This window comes from Oryx dammah, unplaced genomic scaffold, assembly GCF_014754425.2.
Source record: "Oryx dammah isolate SB20612 unplaced genomic scaffold, SCBI_Odam_1.1 HiC_scaffold_23, whole genome shotgun sequence".
Classification (NCBI taxonomy): Eukaryota; Metazoa; Chordata; class Mammalia; order Artiodactyla; family Bovidae; genus Oryx; species Oryx dammah.
In genome coordinates, this window is record NW_024070207.1 from 72,814,446 (window position 1) to 72,828,545 (window position 14,100).

A 14,100-nucleotide genomic window follows, 5' to 3' on the forward strand; every position below is an offset into this window, starting at 1 on the left:
TTGGTATAGGAGTTTGTGATCATCAAGATTTAAAAAGCTAACAATTGTGACTCTCAGAGAGTATCTTCTGGGTAGGGTAGGGAGGCTTACAGCTTCTCTGCTGTGGAGAAAGGTAGTTGGCAGTCTATTGGCAAAAGCCTGGGACACGAAGTTCTCAGGAAATCTGACTTCAAATTTTGATTCTGCCCCTTACTGGCTGTGGGACCTTGAGCAAGTCACTCAACCTCTCTGATCTTCATTTTCCTCATCTGTAAAATAGGGATTGTGTGTGTATGCTTAGTCGTTCAGTCGTGTTCTACTCTTTGTGACCCCATGGACTGTAGCCTGCCAGGCTCCTATGTCCATGGGGATTCTCCAGGCAAGAATACTGGAGTGGGTTGCCATGCCCTCCTCCAGGGGATCTTCCCAACCCAGGGATCGAACCTAGGTCTCTCGCATAGCAGGTGGATTCTTTACCGTCTGAACCACCAGGGAAGCCCAGATAATAGGGATAATACCACCTATCCCATATGGATATTATGCTTACAAAGCCATCTAGAGCACTGTTGTTCTTCAGTCACTAAGTCATCTCCGACTCTTTGCGACCCCATGGACTGCAGCCTGCTAGGCTTCCCTGGTGGTGGTGGTTGGTGGTTTAGTCACTAAGTCATCTCCGACTCTTGCGACCCCATGGACTGTAGCCTGCTAGACTCCTCTGTCCATGGGATTCTCCAGGCAAGAATACTGGAATGGGCTGCCATTTCCTTTTCCAGGGGATCTTCCTGACCCAGGGATTGAACCTGGGTATCCTGCATTGCAGGCAGATTCTCTACCAACTGGGCTACGAGGGAAGCCCACTATCTCCTGGAGTTTGTTCAAACTCATGTCCTTTGAATCAGTGATGCCATCCAACCATTTCAACCTCCGTCACCCCCGTCTCCTCCGCCCTTCAATCTTTCCCAGAATCAGGGTCTTTTCCAATGAGTCGGCTCTTCACATCAGGTGGCCAAAGTAAATAGGGCTGTGCTAAGTGCTAAGTTGCTTCAGTCGTGTCTGACTCTCTGCAGCCCTACAGACTATAGCCTGCAAAGCTTCTCTGTCCATAGGATTCTCCAGGCAAGAACACTGGAGTGGGTTGCCATTTCCTTCTCCAGGGGATCTTCCCAACCTAAGGATCGAACCAGTGGCTCTTAAGTCTCCTGCATTGGCAGGCGGGTTCTGAGAACATAGAGATACTCAGTAATTCAACAAAATATGTGCCAGGCTCTGGACTAGGTGCTGGGGCACAAAGATAAATACAATAGTAGCTGCCTTCAAATTGTTCAGTGTAGAAATGCCGTTAACAGGAATTCATTTTCTTCCTTTCTTCTTTTAGGATGGCAGTAGGAGTTTCAGGCCTTTGATTCTTTGCCTTGATAAACTTTCACCTCTACCCTCTCAAGAGAGATCATGCTGATAGGGTGCCAGCTACATTTACATCCCTCATTCTCAAACAGGGGAGATATGATGGTTACTTCAATGTTATGGGGAAAATATCCCTTTTATGCTTACAAGTTATTATCAAGACTGATCCTTTAACTCTTCCAGGCCTTACCTGTACATGTTTCCATGGTGAAAAGTGTGCCTCTTCAGCACTTCAAAGTAAGTATGGAAAACTTTAATTCTTTTCCATTCCCTGTACCCCCGCCCCAGCCTGTCTGGATTTACATTCCAGTTGAAAAGACTAGTCACAAAGGATCAGTTCCCAGTTTAGCTACCTTAGTGACCAATTTCTGGCTCTCCTCCTGATTTGGGGTTCAGGTTCTATGCTAAAAACAAAAGGGCTTTCCAGAAAAATACTATCTGAGTTTATAAACAGAGGCTGACAGAAAGTAACTAGGGAGGAAAATGTAGGAGATGATAGTTTCTAAATCAAAATGTTATAATATGAAACCCATCCTTCCCTTGATAGAGCAATTCCACAAGTCACAGAAAAATATTTTTCATTTTAGAATAAACTGGAAGGGAGCCTTTGCCAAGAGCCAGTTGTTTAAATTTTCAATTTGAATTTTAAGCAGGATTATACATGCCCAAGAACATCATGCTATTTTTAGCTAAATAGGTAGGATTGCTGTGTCCACAACAGTTTGGAGCAATCAAGAGTGAAACTATTAAACAGCATCTCTCACTGTGGTACCTTATCATTTAGCACTTCTATTTCCATTTTAATATTTTCCAAAGCTTCATCATACAAATGTTTGTAAAGCAACCGTGCTAGGCATAATACATAGTTTATATAGATAGACAAGGTTCCTATCTTCATTATGGGTTCAACCCATTAGGCAACCAGATATTTCAAAGTTAGAGCTGCCATCCAGCTTAAGTGCCCAGATGAGATACATCAGGAAGCAACTGTCCTACACTTACAATCACCCTTACAATGCTTGTACCATCTCTATGTATTCAAAAGAGAGGGGTAATGAAAATGTTCTAAAATTGACTGTGATGATGAATGCACAGTTCTGTGAATATACTAAAAGCCACTAAATTGTACACCTAAATGGATGCATTGTATGGTATATGAATCATATTTCAATTAAGCTGTTAAAAAAAGGAGAAAAAATGTTCTTATTCTGATTGTTCTAATTAGTTAAAGCTATTTTTTTAAGTTCTTGTACTAAAAGATATCTAGCTACAGGGTGCACTGGTTGAGCAATGGTGCCTCCGGGGCCACCACAGTGATCACTCACACCTTTCCCCACACATACATTTTTCTTTCCCTCACTCTCTGTTCTATTAGTTTCCCTGTTCCTTTTCTCTGCTCCAAAAAGGTCTCAGGTTTCTAGGTATTCCCAAGCACGATTTATCCCAAGTGGTGGACTTTAGGATTATACTGATCGCTGAACCTCAGCAACGTTCCCTTCATGACCTTAGGCAAGTCATGTCCCTGCTCTCCTGTCGCTGTTCTGATCTGCACAGTGAGGGGTTGGACTACGTGATCTTTTCCAGTGCCCACATTCCTCGCAAAAAAAAAAAATACAGATGATGAACACTTATTTGACCAATAACATGGAAAGTCTCTGCCATTTTAGCCAACAAATATATATTTGGATTACTCATTTTGTAAATGCCTATGTGAGGCAATCCTCCAAAGAACAGTATTTACACGCAGTCCTCATTCTTAAAAACTATCACTTTATCAAAGAAAACTCAGAGCCCAACATAGAATGCTTGATAGTCCCTCTGGGCCTGTTTCTAAGGGTCCATTTTTTTAATGGGGAAAAAAAAAAGCGTTTCCATGTTGAGGCCCTGATGGGTTTTCCAAACCAAGGAAAGAAGTGAGATTGGGGTGGCAGAGCCTTAACAACAGTGGTTCAACTAAATCCTAAGAGAAGAAGGGCTTTGTTTCTCAAATGGTAGAGAAATCTAACATAAGACAGCACCTCGACAAACATCATAAACGCTCAGAAACATGCCCAGAGAGCAATGAACACTGCAGGAATCCCTTCAGCCTGGACAACTTGCGGCTCCTTATGGAAACCAATTACATTCTCCCAACAAAACTCACAGAAACATGTAGTTATCAGTTTCCAACATACTACCACCAAATTCACAGTAGTTTCCCTGTGTCCAGTATCAGTAAGTAAAACCAAACACATCAATTTCTCTCTCTCACACACACACACACACACACACACCCACACACCCCCCACAGACACACAAGAAACCATTTTCTTTGCAGAACCTAGGTTGCCTAAGCAGCGGGCATGAAATGGATAGATATTGGTTGCTAATAAAAATCAGATGGTGAGGTTTACACGGAGAAACAAACAGCACACGCAGGCATCATAAAAACAATAACCCTAATGTGTGTTTCTTGTCATTAAGCTGGACACCCAACACGGAAAGAAATGACTCAAGGTGTCCATTTGCATCCCTCTTTGCCAGTACCTCAGATCAACAAGCTCTCCTGTTAGTCACCTCCCTACTCTTGTCCCCATCAAAAGAGCCTAGTGCAAAAGGTGGCAGGCCCCTCTCTTCTTGGCCTAAAGGCCCTGAACAAGGGGTGGGGGTGGGGCAGCGGAAAGGACAAAGGTAGGCGCTTTCCATCCCTCACAGCTTTGCAACAGAGCTGCCAGTCTCTCCTCATTCTCAAGGAACAGAGCACCTGCCCAAGGGAGGGCCCTGCCTCCATCTCAGTGACCGGCCAGCGGGGCCTAGGTGTCCCAGGAGCCCAGGCACTGCAGCCCTAAGGGACAAAGACCGGCCCGACAAGGGGGAGGGGGGACGAAAGGAGTCGGCGACAGTCGGAAAACGCTGGCAAGCAAAAGCGGGCGTGGGTTGGGGCGAGAATACAAAGCCCACCTCGGGAGTTCCCAGAGGTCGCCAGGTCGGGGGTGGGGGATAGTAACGGGAGTGGGGGAGGGGAAGACAGAGAAAATTCCTCAGAGGACGGGAATTAGGGGCGCAGCCGCTGGCAAGAAGGAGACTGGGAGGCGGACGGAGGCCCCGGGCTAGAAAGGGCAGAGTTCGTGGGTGGGGAGAAGTGATGGCCAAGAGGTTAAGAGACCCGCAGGGGCTCGGTGGCGCGAACGCTCAGCCGCGCGAGGCGCTCCGTGGGGCGGCGAGGGGCCCTCAGGAGGGGCTCCAAAGCCCCGCGCCGCGCGGAGCCGGGAACACGCGGCCCAGGGATTCCAGGGAGAGCGCAGAGTTGGGGGCACAGTGTGGGAAAAGAGTCTGAGAACAGAACCGTAGAGAGGTTAGGGGGGACTGTGAAGGGGCCTGACCCCTGTCCGCCCCACCTCACCTGGCGCCGAGTCGGAGTCCAGGTCTAGTGCTGAGAAAGCGCCAGCTCCCGCCGGCCCCTCCGTCCCGCGCGGGAGACCACGGACACAAAGCGGGGCCCGCGCGGGAGGAGGGGAAGAAGAGGAGGAGGGGGGAGGGGAGAGAAAGGAGGAGGAGACGCCTGAGGCGCGCGAGGGGGGGAGGAGGGGCGCCCGCCGCCCTCCGCCTGGGTCAGGGGGCGGGGCGTGAGGCTGGAGGCCGCGCTCGGCCGGCCAATGGCCACCCCGCCGGCGGGCTGGCTCGGGCGCGCCATCCCGCAGCTCACCTCGGCACCTGGGCCTTGGCTGGCCCCAGCCAATCAAACGTCTTCATTTGCATAACTGGCCCCGCCCATTCGCCCAGGCCGGGGGACACGCACCCAGAGAACACAAAGAAGAACCCCCGTAGCGGGAGGGGGATGTCCACTTCCAAGTCCCAACCTGGAGAACCTAGCATCACCTTTTCAGCGGGTTTATGAGTGTTTCACGGTCACCCTGATGAGGGGAGAAGTAGGGGTCACAAAGGCTGGTCCAGGCTCTCTTGAGAAGTTGGTACTCTTCTCCCTTGGGTCCTTCTAGCAAAGAGTTACTCTCCTGTTCCAGGGTACAGTTATGTTCTTCGCCTCTGCCCCCACTTCCCCCTCCCCTTTTTCCAGTCGCCCCAGTCTCTGTGCTTCCTCCCGTAGGCTGCTGCCCACTACTGGCCTTTAGCTGCACTGCAGCCCTAATCAGAAGGCTCTGAGCATAGTCTTAATAGATGCTTCCAACCCACCCAGAAAAGGGGAGAGGAAGGGGTTACTGTGTGAGGGTAGAAGACAACTAGTCAAGTGCCTTTGTTACCTATGATGGCAAAAGCCAGCAATGAATAATAGGTCTAATCTTCCCAAATCATCTTGTTCCGCCTTCCCTCTCCTACCTTCAGGTCTGTACTGGGCCACAATGGTGACTGACTGGCCAGCCCGTTTCAGAGCAGCTGCAGCCTGCTCGTGAGTTGCATTCCTCAGGTTCACACCATTGACCTGTCCAAAGAGAGGTGTTGTGAGCCACCTCAAAAGGAAGAAAGGAGTTCTCTGTTGTAGCAGTTAGGAGAGGGAGACGGGTAACCCACCCCGAAGCCTACTCAGATGCCTTTCTCAGTAGCCCATCCCTGCCTATTATGATGAAACCTAAAGATTACACCTCCAGTGTAATAATTATCTGTGTGGGGGTCAAATGTCAACCAGGGTTCAGAGCCAAGAGATATGCATTTCTTCTTTAAGTACAAGTCTGGTCTCTGTTCCTCACTAAGGATATCTATAAAGAGAATATGTTTTTTCCAGCTCTTAGCCTTTCCCCACTTCAAGAAACATTCATTGGAGAAAGTGAGGTCTTCCCTCGTCCCTTTTAGAGTGCCCCAGTTCCCATCCTCCCATCTTGCCTTTGTTTCCTCACCGATAAGATCCGGTCTCCCCTGCGCAGCTCCCCACTCAGGTCAGCTGGGCCTCCTGCCAGGATGAAGGAGACAAAAATGCCTTCTCCATCCTCACCCCCAACGATGTTGAAGCCCAGGCCTGTGGAGCCCTTGTGCAGGATGATCTTGCGGGGCTCCCTGGAGGGAAAAGAGTGGAAGAGTCAGGACAAAGTACGTATAAACTGTCATCCCTGTGAGGGCCAGGCTGGAACAAGGCCCACATGTCTGTAGAAGGACTTAGGTCCCTAGGTATGATACTCTGTTGCTCCCTTTCTCTCCTGAAACCTGCTTGGCCGCTGTTTGCTGCCAAGTGCCAAGTTTCAGTTGTTCTTCCTCCTTTTTCCTGAGGGCTTGGAGTGAACTTCCCAGTGGGCAGTCCCTGACTCTCTCAGGTCAACAAACCCCTATCCTGGGCTCTATCGACCATATCGCAGAGCCCACTCACTGGTCCTCTTCCTCCCCAGATTCTTCCATCCTACCAACTGGTGTGGTGGACCCTGGGCCACAAGAAGGGGAATCAGTTAGGGGCTGTGGAATGGCCTTGGGGTTGACTGCAACTCACCACCCACAAACTGCGTGTACTTACTTTACACATGCTCCTCTGCAGTCTCAAAAATCCACCCACCAGCTATGACCCCTCCTACTTTCTCCAACAACAGATTTAGTCACCAGCTACCACTATGTACCCTTGCTGGGTTACGTGGGAGACAGAGATAAAGAAATCCCAGGTCCCCAAAAGGAGCTTAGGAGCCTCACCAAAGAGGAGCCGAGCACGTGAAAACACCAACTGACCATGTCTAAGGAACCCCTCTGTAAATGGTCACAGTGTCATCATATGGGAGCAGCAGCAGCTCCTCTGTAGTCACACAACCAAACCTGGCACACTTGCCCGGCTCACTCTTCACTTTAAGCATCTCTCATAAGAGGAGCCCCGGGTCTGAGGCTCTCCCTCTCTTGTTCCCAGCCTCAGTGCCAGGCTCCCTCCCTGAGACCGGCTGCCCCCCTCTGCTCCTACCTGGTATCCCCTCCAGGCCGCAGGGAGCGGAGCGGCCAGGCCCACCTCTGTGAAGCCCTCCTCCAGGCCGAGGCCGAAGCTGAGCCCAAGCCCAGGGCCAAGCCGGAGCCTGAGAACTTGCGTGTCCTCTCCATGGCTCCTCCAGCTCTCCCCCCCAGCTCCGTCAGCTTACCCTTCCGGCTCCACGGCAGCCTCACAGGCCCCACCCCGCAGAAACCTGTCCCCCGGAACCCCTGCCGGCCCGACCAGTTCCGCGAAGGTGGCCGGTTCCCGCGGCAGCCGCCAGAATGGGGCGGGGCGGATCCCTGCGAGGCCACCTGGCCCGCCAGCCCCAGCAGCCGAACTGCTCTCTTCTCTAACGTGAAATGGTTGCAACAGAGGGGGCTGCAACCGTCACAGGGCAAGAAACCCCGCAGCCTCCACCCCCTCGGCCCCTTAAACACTCCATCCTACCCTTTCTCCACACTTTCGAAAGGGGGCCACACACTTGGCACTCCCCCTGATGGTAGAACTTGTTCCTGCAGCCACCTCTGTCCCTCCATAGAGTCCCAAGGGCTTGAGAGGGGGCCTCAGACCCCAAAGACAGAAGCGAGGAGGGCTTTATCCTCTTCTTTGCCATACTACAAGAAGGCCCGTGGCCAACAAGAAAGGATTCCTCTCCTCCCCACCCCTAGATGGGATGAAGAGGGGTGGGGTGAGGGTGTTACCTGGTGAAGTCCTCTTCAGCCAGCATGTGCCTGGGGATAGGAGAGTAGCGGGCGGGGGGAACCTGAGGAGGAGCAGGATAGCTGACCTTGCTCTCCACAGCCCCGAGATAACCCAGGCTGGAGTTATGGCTTATGTGATTGTCAGCCAAGGCAGTAAAAGCTGGAATGGAGAAAGGGAGAGAGAAGTTCCGAGAGCACTCCCCAGTGGTAGCCTCCTCCACCCTCCACCACGGACTGCCCCCACTCCCTCAGATGCAAAAAAAACAGACCAAGGGATGCTGATTCCTCAGGCCTCTCCTCCCTACTCCACCCCCCAAGGTTCCTCCTCCACAGTCCCTTTCTGAATCCTGAGCTCACTCCTGTGAGTCTTAGAAAGAGCTAAAGTCAAGGCAGTCTACAAAGAAAAGCATGACTAGAGGTGTGACTAATAATAACCCCTCACATCTCTATAGCCTAATACAGTTTTCCAAGGGCTTTCTCGTCCATGATCTCATTTGATCCTTGCAGCACTCCTAAGAAGAGGGCAGCACATATATCACTAGCTCCTTTTTGCCAGAGAGGAAACTAAAGACAGGTGAAAGGGACTTTTCCAAGGGCATCCAGGAAGAAGGGACACAGCTGGCATTTGCACTCAGCTCTCCCCAGCACTAGTCTTATTTTCTGCCCCCCTTCTCTCTCTCTTAACAAGGAGTATTAACTTCTTCCCCTCCAGAAACCAGGGGGTAGGGCTTTGGGCCAGGGACAGGACAGACAGGTACGTACTGCTGGCATAGTCGGGGGGTGCGTACATGTCGTTGAGGTGGAGGCTGCCTGGCTTGGCCACCTTCAGATAGACCATATCAGACGTGTTCTTCAGTGAGGCCACAGCTTCCTCATGCCTCACATCCTGCAGATTGGTGTTGTTCACCTGGAAGAGGTCTTAGGGCTAGCACTGGGAAGAAGAAGGGAGGGCCTCCCCAGGGAACCCTGGGGGGGTACTCTTTCAGTGAAATTCAATGGTGCTGTCTGACAGAGGCCCAAGTACAGTGCTGTGGGGAGCAGAGAAGCAGGGGGTAGTGGTGGGCAGGTGAGGGAGTTCCAGCCATGAAGAGGACTAGGGCCTTGCTATCTGGGGACACACACCTCAGATGATGCTCTTGAAATTCCCCATAATGCCTAGTCCCGGAGCGAGGCTCAGCAGGAGGCAGAGGCTGCTAAAGCTCCACCTCCCCACCCCGCCATTTGGGCATCCCTGGGAAGGTTGTCTCACCGCCAGCAGCCGATCCCCGATCTGTAGGCGTCCATCCTTCTGAGCAGCACCCCCTTCAATGATCTTGGTGATGTAGATGCTGTTGTCTCCTGGGATGTGCTGGTTGCCAATCCCCCCAGCAATGCTGAAACCGAGGCCTGGGAGGAAGCCAGCAGGGAATGGAAGAGTGACACAAGGAGAAGTCAGAGCACTCAGTTAAGCCCGGCCCCGATCCGCCATGCTCAGCCAGTCCACCAGCCCCACGGGAGCCTTCCCTGGGGATCCCAGCACCAGGCTGTCACCCCGCGGTCAGTAACGGTGAGTGTGAGGTCAAGAAAGAAGACTGTGAGCTGAACTGGGGAGGTAGGCAGGGGCTGAGGGGATTCCTTTCCAATTCCTATAGGGCCAACCAGGGGCCTCTGGCCAGAGCACGGGAACCCAGAGGGCCGCACCTTTGGGCCCTTTGAGCAGATTGACCTCCATGATGGTCTCTGGTGGAGGCTGTCGCCTCCGTACCACCAACCGCACCACAGGGCCAGCTTCCTTCAGTGCTTCCACGGCCCGGCTGTGCACCACCTCTGACACGTCCACTTCATTCACCCGCAGCACACAGTCATTCACCCTGCAGGGGAAGCCCAAGAGGCATGATGCTCTGCCACTGCCCCTCCACCCTCCCTCCCACCTCCTCCTCTTTCTCTCTCCTCCCCTCATCTCCCCCTCCCCTTCTCAGATCTAATGGAAGGGTCGTCCTGTCAGGCAGCCCTCCTCCCTCTCACCTTCATTCTGTCCCTGCAACCCCTAGCCCTGCTTCTAGACCACCTCACCCCAGCCTCCCATCCATGGCAGCTGCTCCACCAGGGATAATCTTGGTAATAAAGATGCCAGGGTCATCGGGGACATGGGGGTTGTCGATGCCACCTGCAATGCTGAAGCCCAGGCCAGAATTTCCCTGCAGAAGGAAGTGGAGAGGCATGGTCTGCTCAAACAGAAGGCATAAGGGAGGGTTTCTGGGGCCCCATCTACCCCTGCCCCTCCCCAGAGCAGCTTCTCCAGGCCTCAGAAGGGGCCATGGCAGGCTGGGGCACATTCGTCACAAATCTGGCAGATTCCCACCCTCTGCTGACCATTCTGGCATGGAGGCCTCGGCAAAGCCAACCCCTCCCCAATTCCCCAGGCCTCAGCAAACAAGGTCAATTATTATTTGTTAGTCGGTTGATTAGGCTTCCCAGGTGGCGCTAGTGGCAAAGAACCCGCCTGCCAATGCAGGAGACATAAGAGATCTGGGTTTGATCCCTCGGTTGGGAAGATCCCCTGGAGAAGGGCATGGCAACCCACTCCAGTATTCTTGCCTGAAGAATCCCGTGGACAGAGGAGCCGGGTGGGCTACAGTTCATAGGGTCACACAGAGTCAGACACGACTGAAGCAACTTAGCACACACAGTCAGTTGGTTGATTGATGTAGTAATGCAGCCTCTGAGGGCCATTTCCACATCCTCTCAATGCAGGTCCCCATGAGTCTTGAGACCAAGGTTCAGGAACCCCCCCCCAACCTGGTTCTAACCCTCCCCTCCCATTTCATCCTGCCCCACTGCCAGACTCACCCGCTCAAGGACTATTTCCTCATACTTGAACATGCCATCACTGCCATTCACCTGGGGAAAGACACAGGCAGGACCCTAAGTGCCTCCTGCCTAACCCTCCCCACCCCAACCATCTGCCTGCTGGTCAACCTGCTTGTCCCCCTACTCCCTGCAGAGTAGGGAAGCCCAAATTGACCCTGGGACACCTCTTGGCCACAGATGGGGCAGGCTGACCCTGAGGAGGCTCCCCTCCCCTTGCTTCCAGCCACACAGGCCAAATCCAGCTGCTCACTTAGCCCAGACCAATTGTCTGGGACTGAGCCAGTCAGTGGTGCACTCACCAAGAGGCTGGGCTCCGGGGCCTCAGGGTGCACTAGGAGGGGTGCAGGGCTGGCCTGAGGGGGATGGCAGAAATGGAACATGGTGGGCAAACCATGCCACACACAGCATCCGTGCCTGGATGGGAACCTGCTCCTCTCTGAACAACAGGTCTCCCTGACTTGGGGATCACAGACTCCCACCATGTCGGAGTTGGAAAGACAGCAGTCACCATCTTGTTCAACCTCTCCCATGTGACAGACAGTGACACTGAGGACCAAAGAGGACACAGGTTGTGCCTAAGGGCATACTGGGAGTTAGTGGCAGAACAAGGGCTAGAACCTGGATCTCCAGGTGCTCTTTTGAGTAAAGCAAGCTTGCCAAGGCCATTGATGTTCTGGCCAGTCAATCGCCTTGCCCATTAAAGGTCATGGGCAAAAGAAAATCTGCCCCCTCAGAGTACCTCATGAATCTTCATTCTACCTCTCCTTCTGTGTCCCCAAGAACCCAATTCCTCCAATGGGCAGAAGGAGTCAAAGTCTTAATCCATTTTCTATCCAGGGGCTTTTGATCCCGAATGCTTTGTGTTTCTCAGCAGAAAGGGATCTGGTCAGGAGTCAGGGCAAAGCCAAGGGTGGAACAGGAGCAGAATGGACAAGGTTCCCCATTAGGAAGAAGCTGGTGACCCATGGACTAACTGGCAGCAGAGTCCATGGCCTTCGACATGCAGTAGTCATGGGAGGAGAAGCAAGGGAAGAGGATGGAAACACAGGGTTGGTCTGACCAACCCACAGAAGTAGCCTCCCATGTGGGACAAACTTGTGGCCGCTGTCAAGTGAGAATGTGATTCTGGACAGACAAGTAGCACCTGCTCCCTGGCTCTCATTCTCATCCCCACGAATGGAGAAGCCCTCTTGCCTTTCTCCCCAGAGAACCTGGTGCCTTTCCCCCCATCTTTGGCTGTGAGGCCCCTTTCCTGACCCCTGATCTCCTCCTCTGAAGAGGGAAACTGCAGACCCAGGGTAAAGATTCCTCTGCATGCCCTGCTCTGCTTCCCCGCTTCTGCCTTCACCCCACAGCTCTGGCTTTGAAAAGCAGAGGAGGACAGGACTGGCTAATCATGCCTCTACCTTTCCTGAGCCTGGCCCCAGGACTTTTTGCCCTGCAGCTCTAGGAGCTGGTGGGAAGATTCTTGCTGCAGCCTTACTCTTGTCCCTGATCCCAGGAGGGATAACTGATGGTTCTTAAGAGCCCCGAAAGAACACAGCTGCCTGAAGTACCATGCAACAGACACACAGGCAAAAGGATCTCCATGCAGCTCTTTTATGCATCTGGTATACCATGTGTGCCCACATGTGAGAGCCATGCTTCAAGTCCAGCTCCAGCAAGACCCAGCAGCTCCTGGCTTCCACGCTCCAGTCTCGCATTGTCCCCCTCAAGGAACACATTCCCAGGGCCAGGAGCCATCCAGGGATCAGTCCTGGCAAAGAAACCTTGACCAACTGGTCCACCTATCCTTGGGACTGGCATTTATCTCCCAGTTGAGCCAGACAAGCACAAGAGAGTGTTTACAAGGGTAGGGCCCCAGGGTGGAGGGGGAAAGGAGAGAGGGGAACCCGCTGGAGAGGGCAAGGGGCCAAAGCAAGGGACACAGGAAACAGTCGGTGTGAACAGGCAGAAGGGCAGAACTGAGGATTCCTTTCCCCAGGAAGTCCCCATGCTTCCTTCTGAGTGAGAGCACATCCGATCCCCAGGGGGGACAGAGGTGGCCAGAACGGTCACCAGCTTGGGGCAGCGAGCACCTGCCTTGCCCAGCAAAGCCTCCTCCTCCCTTCTCCCTACCCTGGGGGCTGCAGAGCTGAAAAACCAGACAGGCCTTCCGCCATGCATGCCAGGGACCTGGCTCTGCCGGCCCAGCCTCCATTTTGCTGCTTCTCCCACAGATGCTCCTTCCATTTTCTAAGCTGGCAGTTTAGGTTGGGGGTAGAAGCCGGAGTTGTGCCCAGCACCCAGGGGTTCCCAAGCTGTGCCAAGTCAGGGCTGGGGGGCTAAGTTTTCCCACATCTAGGGGTACCTCAGGGGGACATGCCCCACCGGGGCCAGTCCCTGAACCAAAGCAGCTGCCCCTTGCCTGGTTCCAGGCACCATGCCTGTTCTGGAGCGAGGAAGATTGCTTCAGCTCCCCCCTCAGCACACACACACTTCAGAGCTGCCTGGACAAAAGAGTCCATCCTTCTCAGCAGCCTCTCAGCCTTGCTTGGGACGTGTCTCTTGCCTCCTCCCCCTCCCTCCCTTGCCTGTCAAGCGCCTCTCACCAGGGACACCGCACATGCACACACACACATAGAGGCACACACATGCACACACTTGCAGCCACATGCTCACACACATATACATGTGGCCACACACACAGATGGGCAAACACAGCCAAACCTGCAGCTTCATCTACAGAGACACCTCCACATTCAGAGAGACATCCCCACATGTCCATGTGCACATTCACACACAAAGGGATGGAGAGGGACTCATGGCATCAGGGGATGAAGCTTGGCGAGCTGGGCACATGGCTCCTCAACATAGATTCACAGGCGCTCCACTGCCTTTCTCTACACACCTCAACATACATACACACACACACATGTTCCCGCTACGCAGAGCACCATGCCCCCTCCTCCCCTCCTGTGGAGACACACACCACACACAGCCCCCGCAGAACCTCCCGCCCCCTGTCAGACACAGAGACACTGCTCAGCCCCCATACCGAGAAGAACCCAATCCCCCCACACAGGAAAATGTGCCCCTCCGCCATACCTTCACCTCCTGACACACAGCTCCTCCCAATCCCCTCCAAATGGAGACCCCCAAACAGACACACACAGAGAAGCACACATTTCCAACCATCTCTCTTGAGCCAGCTGCAGTGCTGGGGCTCAGGGTCTGCTGGCTTGGAGACCCAGGAACCCCTGCTGCACTCCAGGCCTCTAGGCCCCCCACTCCCCAGCTCCCCTGGGTTGCCCCCCC

General features: G+C 53.3%; 1 protein-coding gene across 5 annotated transcripts in view; it reads right to left on the reverse strand.

The window, feature by feature from the left end:
• DLG3 (discs large MAGUK scaffold protein 3) overlaps window positions 1–14,100 on the reverse strand; it is a 53,490-nt gene that overhangs the window by 38,924 nt on the left and 466 nt on the right. For 3 of the 5 annotated variants that reach the window (XM_040265737.1, XM_040265736.1, XM_040265738.1), the window contains exons 2-9: window positions 10,783–10,833; window positions 10,006–10,130; window positions 9,634–9,803; window positions 9,203–9,339; window positions 8,716–8,860; window positions 7,954–8,113; window positions 6,213–6,369; window positions 5,698–5,800 (exon numbers count right to left, since the gene is read on the reverse strand). In XM_040265737.1, coding sequence (XP_040121671.1) covers window positions 5,698–5,800; window positions 6,213–6,369; window positions 7,954–8,113; window positions 8,716–8,860; window positions 9,203–9,339; window positions 9,634–9,803; window positions 10,006–10,130; window positions 10,783–10,833 — 1,048 coding nt within the window. Of the gene's footprint in view, window positions 1–4,765; window positions 4,988–5,697; window positions 5,801–6,212; window positions 6,370–7,246; window positions 7,433–7,953; window positions 8,114–8,715; window positions 8,861–9,202; window positions 9,340–9,633; window positions 9,804–10,005; window positions 10,131–10,782; window positions 10,834–14,100 lie in introns of those variants that run through there. The other 2 variants (XM_040265739.1, XM_040265740.1) reach the window with 2 other exon arrangements.